General features: G+C 41.4%; 1 protein-coding gene across 7 annotated transcripts in view; it reads right to left on the bottom strand.

Annotated features, from left to right (window-relative positions):
* The window catches only part of LOC124794748 (glucose transporter type 1), a 502,711-nt gene that overhangs the window by 179,433 nt on the left and 310,996 nt on the right, over nt 1-12,282 (bottom strand). For all 7 annotated transcript variants that reach the window (XR_007016606.1, XM_047258356.1, XM_047258358.1 and 4 more), the window contains one exon: nt 3,721-3,908. Coding sequence is in view for 6 of the 7 variants with exons in the window: in XM_047258356.1 (XP_047114312.1) it covers nt 3,721-3,908 (188 nt within the window). In the remaining variant the exon portion in view is untranslated. The remainder of the gene's footprint in view (nt 1-3,720; nt 3,909-12,282) is intronic.

Raw genomic sequence — 12,282 nt, 5'->3', positions numbered from 1 at the left:
GTCATGAAGAATGGTATGTTGTGACTAGTAAACTGGAACAGTTTTCATCATATGCTGGTGTTTGGACTACTTGTTCTAGAAAAATTTCAAGGAATTTTATGAACTGCTTCACTGTAGCTTCAATCTCTACAACCAGTTTCCTTGGCCTATTTCAGCTGTAAGGCTGCATGAACCTCTCCAAATACCATAGCAGGATTAGTAATCATGTGAATACATGAACTTAGATTTTGTCTGACACTACCATCAACTTCAGATGGTGAGTGAAATGGCCGAAAAAAAGATCCAGTTACAAGTTTTGTTGTTCTCTTGCATTTAGCATTACATAAATAACACTACAGTATGAGTCAGTTATCCGAAGTGACAAACGAACTGCAAATAACAGCTTTAATATTTCCTCCAACAAGACCTACACTAATGTGTTTTCATTACTTTCAGTTGGCTTTACTACAGTACATTAAATGTGTTCAACTGTATTTCGCAAGTTAAATAAATTTATGTATTCTTATTTTAATTACATAAGAGCCCATTATCATCAAACCAATATTGTTATTATCTGAAACTGGGCAGCTTCCTCACTTAAGACAGCATGACATTTGGTTAAATAACTTCCCACGATCCACTTATAAGCAATATTTCATGCAACAAACAAAGTGGTCTGAAAGGAAAAGACAATATTTTGTTCAACAGTACTATTGATTACTGTAAACATATAAGTTTCTTATTAATTCATGCTAAGTATTTCTTCAAGTGTACTAACTTCCTCTTTATAGATCACATCCTTCACCCAACAACATAACAAAGTAATCAAAGAGGTTAAGATTTAATGTGACTAGAGGGCCATGAGCAAAGCACAAACAAGAAATAACACACCTGAGTGGTGGTAATTCAGGTGGCAGACTTTCACACTGGAAGTATGAAATAGAAGGAAGTAAAAAGGAAGATCATGGCGATATGTTCCATCAGTAATGAGATCATTAGAGATAGAGTATAAGTTCAGAATGTGGAAGGAAATTAGCCATGTTATTTTCGAAGGAAAGATGCCAGCATTTCCCATAAGCACTTTTGGGAAACCACTGAAAGCCTCAACCTGGTTGACCAGGGGAGGATTTTAACTGCCATCATTCTGAATACAAGTCCATTGTCCTACCACTGTGCAATCTCACTTTATATGGAAATACATAGTTGCATTACCATAGGTGGCCTTGATATTGTATCTCATAAAAAAATTCTGACATGTTTGTCCATCCATCAAATAATCTAAAATAATGGGACTAAATAGTATGCTAATATTAACTTTTTGTCCACAGTGATCATCAGTATTATCTCCTATCATATTGTGAAGACTCAACAGGCACACTTAATACTGTGCATTGAACCCACTTAGAGTTGCTCTACTTTCCAATAAAATAAACAGCTGGTACAATAATGCAAAGTGATATAAAAAAATTATAGGAACACCAGTTTATTTGCTTTCCACCAAAAATGTCATAATTATTCCCGAGAATGATCCAAGAGAACAAAAACTTTTCAGTTACTCTACCAGTAAGGGCATCTGTCTTCATTATTTCTGCAAGGCACATGAGAAAATAAAATCACATTTCCAAACCCACAACACAGTAGTCTAGTCAATATTGGAACTCAATAAGATAGTAGGATACATACATACTGTTGATGAAGCTAGCTTCCAAGTACTTTGCATATAATCAAGAAAACACTACACACACACACACACACACACACACACACACACACACACAGGTGCAGCTAGTCTATTTTCTCCTTGGAGGTTGAGAAGTGGATTGCATTGCCTCAAATTTGTTAAGTTAATGCATCAAGTCAGATATAGCATGTTGTGCTTTGAGAATTTCCGTGTAAATTCTAGAACCACTCGTCCTTCTACCATCTCGAACACACGATCTTTTCAAAATAAGTGTGAGAGAATGTATATACCATACGACACATGACTGTGTGTGCAGGCTGGAAAGGAGTCGTGAGACACGATGGTCGAACGGTATCGACAAGTGTTTGCCGCTTGCCCCATGAAAGTTGTATTGGAAGAACAAGGAGTGTTTATGTATCTTATGGTGTTTTATACCATTGATTATTGTAACAAGAAGAAAGAAGAACAGTTAAAAATTTGTTAACTGTTCTTCATGTATTGGACATGCTAGAAGCAAGACACAGTCTTAAATTATGTGGTTGCAAAAACTACACTATTGTAAATCAATTTAATTGAGTCTAATGCAAGACAAATCGGTTGCCTTGTAAACATTCAAATATTTATGTGAGAAGTTGTGAATTTGTTCTTTGTGGAAGTTGAAATATACCAAGACTAAACCAAAAGTATTCTGCCCCTATCCACTTATTTCATGAGGGGGAGAGAGAGAGAGATAGAGAGAGAGAGAGAGAGAGAGAGAGAGAGAGAGAGAGAGAGAGAGAGAGAGAGATATAGTGAGAGAGGTGTGAATTTTGCATGCATCCATTTTCACACCACACTCCACGTCGTCTAAAGTGTTAGAAGTACAAGCATAATACATGGAGCACTCCATGCGCATTTGCTCCCACTAATCAGCTCACACACAATTCTGTGATATGTTACTCACTTAGAGGGCAAAATTTCAGGAATTTATTCCCAATACATAGTCAATGTAATAGTTTTTGCAACATATGTCTGACAATGCTTGGCTTTCAAGTTATGACCTTCAAAACAGTCACATTCACCAGAACGTTTTTCCCCTAGACATAGTTGCAGTCACAGAAGATATCAACAGAGCAATTAAATCTGAGACAAAGGGTTCATAAAGTGTTTGGATTTTGTCATGTACTCAAATCAGCAACTGACAGAAGTGCATTTCATGTGTGGTAAGGCACATTGCACTGGCTCGTCATTTATACCAGGAGGGGTACTCACACTGAAAATGTCCAGATTGGAAGACATTTTAACATCTCCATCACCAACTGTGCATTTTTAGGAAGTTTGTACTTCTTGATTTGGAGTAGGGAAAACCAATACCTACAACTCCAGATGTAGAAGAGGAGATTCTGAATTCTGTGCACATTACTCCTCGAATTAGTATATGAATGTTAGTGTTGCAATCTTTAAAAAAATATTTATTTATTAATTACTTCCAGGCAGTACGCTTCTGATATAATATAGTTTCACACTGAATCAATTACTCCAGATTAAAGCAGCAGGTTAACCCCATTTCAGATACAAAATTTAAGTGGTTATTTTGCTGGATCCTGTAGTGGTAAGAGAGTGTTAGGAGATATATATATAGAGAGAGGGAAACATATATTTAAAAACAAATTCAAGCTTTCGCAACAAACTGTTGCCTCATCAGGAAAGAGGGAAAGATGAAAGGAAGTGGGTTTTAAGGGAGAGGGTAAGGAGTCATTCCAATCCCGGGAGCGGAAAGACTTACCTTAGGGGGAAAAAAGGATGGGTATACACTCTCCCTCTCCCTCTCCCTCTCCCTCTCCCTCTCCCTCTCCCTCTCCCTCTCCCTCTCCGCAGTTACTGGATGTCTGTCCTCATTTTCCCAATTCCTCACAAAATCACCTCATTTCAGCTTTATTTTTGTGTGTGTCATCCAATTTGCACTACTATAATTTTTGTAGGTATACATGAAGAGTTTCTGGTCAAAGCTAGTCAGGTACAACTTATTTAAGCCAGTATAATTTCAAGTTACACAAATAATGTCTGTTGTTACTACTCACAGCATTGATCCCTGAAAGCTGCTGCGAAAGCTGCATTACAACACCTATGATGAGTGGGGACCTCAGTGTTGGTGAACAAATGAGCTCCATCATTGATATTGTTGCTTCTGCTTGTTGAGCACGCTCCTCTGCCCTCATTTCTTCTATATCTTCTTCTACCTGGTTTGATGCTCGCAGTCTACGGAGAGCTGCAAATACGACAATTTTTTTTCATTAAACAGAGTTATGTTATTTTTTGGCCTCTAAAAGACAAGTATTCTTTCTTCTAGTGAAAGAGAAAGATAGAGAAAGACAAAAGTCATCGAGTATATTAAGAGAAGAGAGACATAGGAGGCTGGGAAGAGTAGCAAATTTACATTTCTTTTGTGTCAGAAAAGTACTGGAATGAAATTATTTTGTTTTTCAAGGACTGAATGAAATCTTATTATGACTTACGAAAAAAATCTAAAAATACATCATTGACACCATACATAATGAGAGAGAGAGAGAGAGAGAGAGAGAGAGAGAGAGAGAGAGAGAGAGAGAGAGAGAGAGAGAGAGAGAGCACGTGCTCCAAATAAACTGTTATTGCTTTATTTCCAGTAAACAACAAATATCATGAAATTGTGATTCTTCAGTTTCTCCCAGCATATTTCTTGCTCGAACAGTCAGCGGGTGTACTGCCGGTTCATAATGGCCAACGGGCACAATATTTTTGCGATCAGACATGTCGCCATAGTCAAGTGCGCTGACGAACTGAGCTCCTGACGGTGAGTGGTCATCTTAAATCCCCTCCCCTTGCGGGCATTCTCTCCACGGTCCATGCCTGTGCGTCAGCAGTTGGTGAGATGCTTGTGTCGGCGTCTGTGGAGGCGTCGGTGTAATTGTCTTGTCTGCCCTAGTCGCCCATTCGTTTCCTTTGCTGAGCGTCTTCTTAATTAGACTCAATGCTGGTTCCCATGCTCTGCTGAGGTTGAACCGGCAATCTCAGTTGATGAGTCCATCCCTGGTATGAATTTCAATAGCCTCTCTAACGGCGCTGTCCCAGTATTTAGATGTCTGTGCCAGGACCGTGGTATGTCGGTAGTTCATTTTGTGATTTACAGACAAACAGTGTTCTGTGACCGCTGGCTTGTTGGGGTACCCAAGTCGAGTGTGCCTCTGATGTTCTCGGCAATGATCTTTGATGGTGCGCACTGTTTGTCCAATATACGCCTTGCCACATTGATATGGAATCTGGTATATGCCCGCCTTCCACAAACCAAGATCGTCTTTGACACTTCCCAATAATGCTCGCATTTTATTTGGTGGGCAAAAGACAGTTCCTAATCTGTGTTTCCTCAATATTCATCCTATTTTCCCCAATAGTGCACCAGTGTACGGTGTAAAGGCAGTGGCTCTCTCTCTCTCTCTCCGCGACTTCTTCCGTCTCCACACGCTGTACTGTAGAGGTGGGGCCGAGAGCGCGTCTGATCTGCCATTCTGAGTACCCATTTTTCCAGAATACAGTTTTGAGGTGTTCCAGCTCTTGAGGCAGACTCTTCGCATCAGAGATGGTGTGCGCCCTGTGTACCAGTGTTTTTAGCACCCCATTCCTCTGTGCAGGGTGGTGGCAGCTATCCTGCTTGCAAATACAGGTTGGTGTTCGTTTTCTCCTGTATACCCCATGGCCCAGTGTGCCGTCCACTCTTCTTTTGACCATGATGTCCAGGAATGGTAATCTTCCTTCTGCTTCGGTCTCCATAGTGAATTTTATGTTCGGATGTACGGATTTCAGGTGTGTAAGGAAGTCTAGGAGCTTGTCCCTTCCATGAGGCCAGATCACGAACATGTAATCCACATAATATAGAAAACAAGTAGGTTTCCATTTGGATGACGCCAAAGCTTCCTCCTCGAAGTACTCCATATAGAAATTCGCAACCACAGGGCGAGAGTGGGCTCCCCATTGTGACTCCTTCTGTTTGTTCATAGTATTCTCCATTAAACAGAAAATACGTGGAGGTCAGAACATGCTTGAAAAGGTCGGTCGTCTTCTCGTCAAATTTCTGTGCAATAAGCTCAACTGACTCTTGAAGAAGCACCCAGGTGAATAATGAAACAAGGTCAAAATTCACCAGGATATCAGAGTATTTCAGCTTATAGTTGTCGAAAATTTTACGAAATCCACAGAATTATGAATGTGATGAGGGCATTTACCCACATAAGAGCTTAGTAATTCTGCCAGGCATTTGGCCAGCAAATATGTAGGTTCCCTAATGTTGCTGACAATTGGGCATAACAGCACCCCTTCTTTGTGGACTTTAGGGAATCCATAAAGTCTTGGCGATACAGGTCCTTGAGGTGTCAATTTCTTGGCGACGCCCTCTGCTCAATCTGCATCCTTGAGAAGAGCTCTAGTCTTGTTCTCCACCTTCTTTGTGGGGTCAGCTTTTATCTTCCTGCAAATTCATCATTTAGCAGGTTCTGCATCTTCTCAATGTAGTCCTTATGGGAAAGAACAACCGTAGCATTGCCTTTGTCAGCCAGTAAGACAACAAAATTAGAATAATATTAATACCATCAGCTGCTGACGGGTGTTTATATATATCAACGGGGGACAGGTGAAAATGTGTGCCCTGACTGGGACTCGAACCCGGGATCTCCTGCTTACATGGCAGACACTCTATCCATCTGAGCCACCAAGGACACAGAGGATAGTGTGAATGCAGGGACTATCTCGCGCACACCTCCCGCAAGACCCATATTCTTAGCGGACTTGGTAAGAATGTCTTCCACGAGTAAAGAGTGTGTTGGGGTGGGACACTATGAATGTAGTGTCTGGACATACAAGGTGAGAATGTGAGTCTCGCGGGAGGCATGCGCGAGATAGTCCCTGCAGTCGCACTATCCTCTGTGTCCTCAGTGGCTCAGATGGATAGAGTGTGTGCCATGTAAGCAGGAGATCAGCAGCTGATGGTATTAATATAATTCTAATTTTGTTCTAGACTGCTGCAGGTCATCAATGGTGTCTGTTCTTTTGGACATGTCCAAAAGAACAGACACCATATCCATATAGGTAAGACAACAATCTCATGATTCTGTCTCAGCTCTCGAATGGCTGCCCTCTCCCTGTTGGTAATATTCGACTCTATTGGTTTAGTTCTCATCAGAGCACAGCAGCTTTCCCATCAAACTTCTTCAGCTGCTTCAGGCGGTAGTCCCACAGCAACCTGTTCAACTGCACCGACAATGTCCACTACTGGCGTGAACCTAGGTGTGGGAGAAAAATGAAGTGCCTTCTCCAGAACAGAAACTGCATCCCCAGTCAGCTCAATGTCCGTGAGATTGATGACTGTCTTGCGTGGAGCCTCCAGCGACGGTTTGTCAGAGAGACAAGAGAATTTAGATATCTGACATCCCGACATCTTCTTACGTGCAGAATCGGCGATCACCCAGGTAACACCATCAATCCAGTCCCAGGTCCCTGAATTAAAATGACTGGCTAGTTGTAGATGTAGTTTAATTAGTTCCTGGGTGTTATACTCAAGGCTGTGTCTGGTGAAGTGTACCCTCTCACGAACCAAGGCGAGGCTAGCACGCTTCATAATTCTCTTAGCTGCTGCAGAATCAATGTGATGTGTGACCTTAGCAAAGTTTGGCACAACCTGATCAGCATGACATCTCTTGAGAAAAGCTAGATAAGTCAGCAACTGGCTCCTTTGGTGGCGCAGCTTGTCGAATTTCTTCATCCTGTGATACGTCTCCTCCCCATAGAGGTATATGATGTGATTCTTCAGTTCCTCCTGGCGTATTTCTTGCTCTAACAGTCCACGGGTGTACTGTCAATCCACAGTGTCCAACGGGCACAATATTTCGGCGATCAGACATGTCGCCATCATCAGGTGTGCACCTGACGATGACGAGATGTATGATCGCCAAAATATTGTGCCCGTTGGACACTGTGGATTGGCAATACACCCGTGGACTGTTCGAGCATCATGAAATTGGTTTGCATATTAATACTATGTGCCAGACAGAGTTGAACATGGAACTTTCTAGAAACAAATGTCATCCTGAGAGATAAATTATATTCTTTCCTCAAATATCCTCACTTGCAAAGTAATGTTTTCCTTGCAGGGCAGTTAATCTGCACAACAGTGATAACAATTATAGTTGACTATAAGACAAGCTTCCAAACATGCTTCAGAAAAATGGGAAAAATCCTACAGTTAAAAGTTAAGACCAACAGAATACCTTTTCTGAGATGCTCTGATGCTCCAAAAGTATAACAAACAAAATTAGCTCCGAAAGTATAACAAACAAGACTAAGCATCAAGAGAATCTAATGATACAGAGTTTTTTTTTTTGAGTAATGGAAGCATGTAGGGCACAATGAGAAACCAACACTAACATAGCAGCATTCCAGATTTGTCAGAAGCCACTGATCAGTTTTAAATTTATTCACAACATGATATGCTAGATATGCATTGACACAAATTTTAAACAACAAGAAACCATTCTTCATGCTAGGATGGTTCAATGATAAATTTTCCATGAGAAAATATTGATATCCATTTACAGATGTTGGATCTATGTCTGGCCATGCCACAGAATATACTGTCACATCGTAACTGCAATCAAGTCCAAAACATATAGTACTGAAAAAATGTTTATTACAAATGCCAGCATACAGAAAGGATAGAAATGAGCTCCTGGACAGAGTGTCCTACTATTTATAGAAACATGCTATATTCCAAAACACACACACACACACACACACATTACTTACATGAGGAACTCCAAGAACATTCCAGAAAATACCAAACAACAAATAACTGCTGGTGGATGAGTTTGTACTGGCAACACACAGTAGTCCAGCCAGTGAAACTAACCACTACACTACATTACAGCTTGCACTATTGCTCTCTCTTGGGGAGAAACAGTGACCTAACGTTTCAGAAGTTCTCACTGGAGCCAATTACAGCACCCTGGATCTAGATCTTGTCAATAGTCCTCTATGTGGCAGCACTGGCAGATCCTCATGTGCTGTTCCTGTTGTCACATCATTTTCCATAAGCATCAAATGTAGTTCCTATCATCAGAACTTAGCAGTCGTCAAGGTGGTCTTCAAGCAAACTTTATGAGAAAACTCATCATCTATCTGCACCTCAGGATTGTATTAGGGTTCATAAGGAGGACATGGATGACATTTCTGTACTATTGTCTTGTCCATGAGGTGTCTGAACCCTCCACTTCACATGTGATGTCTGAAAAGTGATGATGGATACGATATGGGCCACAGTAGTGCTTTAGCAATTTTTCCGATAGTCTCACTTTCTGCATCCCACTTTCTGCACAGGCAGAAAAATCCAAATTAAGTCCCCTGAGCTGTATTTCACTGGTTAGTGTTTGGCATTCAAGCACTCTCAAGCATTCACCTGAGTGTCCAGGGTGCATATGCGAGCCAGCTGTCTTCACAGTCCTGTTGACGAGGCTCCACAGTAATCCTGTTGCAGCGTGACAATATTATGAAAAGCAAAAGTTGCTACTCACCATATAGTGGAGATGCTGAGTCACAGATATGGAGAGAGAGAGAGAGAGAGAGAGAGAGAGAGAGAGAGAGAGAGAGAGAGACTCTCAAGAACAAACAGCGACCAGAAAGACTTCACTGGCACAGAGTTCTGTACTTCTGTCCTGGATGTAAAATTCTGAACTGTGAAGCACTCACATGAAGTGTTATTCTCATTACACAATTTACTGCTAGGTTTTCTTCTTGTGTACTTCCTTGGGCTAATAAGCAGTAACATGTGCCAAATTATCTTCTAAGTTAGTATCATAGTTTTTAATGGACAGTATTCAAGAGAATCTTCTGCCAGTGTTCTTAATCTCATTTTTAGGGATGGTTCACATGTGGACTGGAATATAATTGCAGTAAGACTGAGTTAAATGGAAGGTTAGGTTATTTCAATTTTGAGTAGAGATATTTGGGTGCACATACTGCCTAAACACACATCTCCCGATAGAGAGTGGAGGGTGTTAGTTAGGGTCCCCTTAATGCATTGCGAGAACAAATTGTGACTCTTATGTTATGAATCAGAATTAGAGGAATGATTATGAGCAAGACAGGAGTTGCCATCTCTTTGCAAAGATGACTTAAGCGCTTCAGGTGAGGCTACTATTCACACACATGCAATACCCTGAATACATGCTGAAGCCAAATGTGGTTAAAAACCTGGAGGAGATACTGTCATGAGGTGTTGAAGCAATTGGTTATGAATGGACTTGGAGCCAGGGGCAAATCATGGGAAGAGAAGGGGGCCATGCTCAGTTCCCTTTCAATGATAAGTTCACTGTAGGATTCTGCCTGACAATGGGTGAAACACGACAGGGAAGCTTCAGCCCACTGTTTTGAGATGAGAAAGACAGCCAAATAGGACGCTGATGCCGATCGATGTCATTGAAAAATGGGTTGCAAGGTGATTGGTTAGTTGGTTGATTTAAAGGAGGGGGGGACTAAACTGCTAGCTCATTCTGATTAAAGTAATTCCACAAGGGTGGGAGTAAACTAAGCAAGACATACAAAACACAGCTGGAAGAAAGGAGAAAACCACAAGAATGACAAAAGGGCAACAAACACTAAAATGGACAAAATTGGACAAGAAAACCAGAGAGAGAGAGACACAAAACACATAGATCAAAACAAGAGAGCAGATTACCATCGCTGGCTGGCCATGGGAATAAAAAGGAGAAGCCAGCCACTCTGTAACACATTAAAACCTCCATCCTAAAAGCACTAGGATGGATGACACAGAGGGACAAAGGACATGCGCTAAACTTAGATCAAATGATAAAACCCTCCCTCACAAATAAATAAAACTAAAGCTGCTGTTGAGGCATTGTCACCCAACAACAAAGGTAGTGTGTTGGGAAAATTGAAAGTCCACCATAGAGAGGCTAAAATTGGGCACTCCAGCAAAAGGTGGATGACCGTCATTTGTGAGCCACAGCGACACCAAGGGGGGTCCTCGCAACAGTGGAGGTAACCACACGTTACCTACGTATGGTGAATGCGGGGCCAGCAGATGACAACTGATTCCATATGAGAGGCCCACATGGAAGACTTCCACACATTCGTAGTCTCCTTAATGACATTCAACTTGTAGTGTGTACTGTTATGCCATTCCGTCTCCCAAAGCCGAAAAATCCTGCAGCGTAAGACAGAACGCAGATCAGTTTCAGAGATGCCCATCTCCAGAAGCAGTTTCTGCATAGCCCGTTTGGCCAGTCTGTCAGCAAGTTCATTGCCTGGGATTCCAATGTGTCCTGGGGTCCACACAAACACCACTGGACAACGGGAGCATTTCAGTGCATAGATGGACTCCTGAATGGATGCTACCGAAGGATGGCAAGGGTAGCACTGTTCAACAGCATGTTGGCTGCTCAAGGAGTGACTACACAGGAGAAATGACTCGCCAGGGCATGAGCAGATGTGTTCAAGAGCACAAGATATGGCTGACAGCTCTGCAGTGAAAACACTGAAGCCATCTGGCAAGGGGTGCTCTTCAATATGTGCTCCATGAACATAAACACACTCTTCAAAGTAAACTAAAAATTAGATAAAAAAGAAGTAGTTAAATTGTGATTATTCTTGCAATGTACCCAAAGTTTTGCTGTAATATATTAAGTGGTAAACTAACATGGGACCTCTTAACAAATTAGAGAAATTTAATTATGTCGAAGTTCCCTCCTCAGAAACTACAGACAATTAATTTTAACATCTCTTTCCTATCTTCTAAGTCCTCAAATGTGTTAACTTCCCATGGCACTTGTGCCTCATGGTAAGGGGAAGAAGGGGAAGGACTGTACAGGGCATCTGACAGTCAGAGTATGTTAAGATTTTTATAGGAAATTTTATCGTAAATTTTTTGTATGCCTTTATCCTAGCTGCCAGCATGAATTCCAACAGTGTTTATGTGCCTAGTCAATCCATGATATCAGCATCACACCACAATTTCCAGTCCTTTGTTGACAAATCCAGCCACACACACCTAATAGGAGGCATAAGAAAGGAGTCACCCACTGGCCCTGGCATGTCTGGGAGTGCAGAGCATAGTCTAATCACTCTCTTGTGATCTAGCTTTGTGACAGAGCAGATGGCTTTTGCTGTCTGTCCCTGTCTCTGGTGCTCCAGCTACCAGGTCATTTCAGACGTCAATTGCCTTCTCTCCCTCTTCTTACTCCTATTCCCTTTCCTAACAACCACCTCCTGTATCATGAGTACTTAAAATACAGGGTGTACGTAAAATCCGCAAACAATTCCAATTATTTATTGCACAAGAACCAAACATTGTACAGATATCATACATATTTCATTTTGAATAGAAACCCTGGAAGTTGTTTTTTTTCTCTCTATGTATACCACAACAGCGTAATTTCGTAATTTGCCGATAGTCAGCGCTAGTCACAAACATGGCAAGTTCAGGTGTGGAGCAAGTTTTCTGTGTGTTGTAGATCAACAAAAACAAGTGTGCTACAACTGTTCAATGGGTGTTTAGAACCAAGTACAGTAGGAAGCCACCAACAAAGAAGGCCATTTAGCACTGG

Source organism: Schistocerca piceifrons, chromosome 4, assembly GCF_021461385.2.
Source record: "Schistocerca piceifrons isolate TAMUIC-IGC-003096 chromosome 4, iqSchPice1.1, whole genome shotgun sequence".
NCBI classification, from domain to species: Eukaryota; Metazoa; Arthropoda; class Insecta; order Orthoptera; family Acrididae; genus Schistocerca; species Schistocerca piceifrons.
The sequence above is the reverse complement of the archived record's forward strand: the minus strand, read 5'-3'. Positions and strand labels throughout refer to the sequence as shown.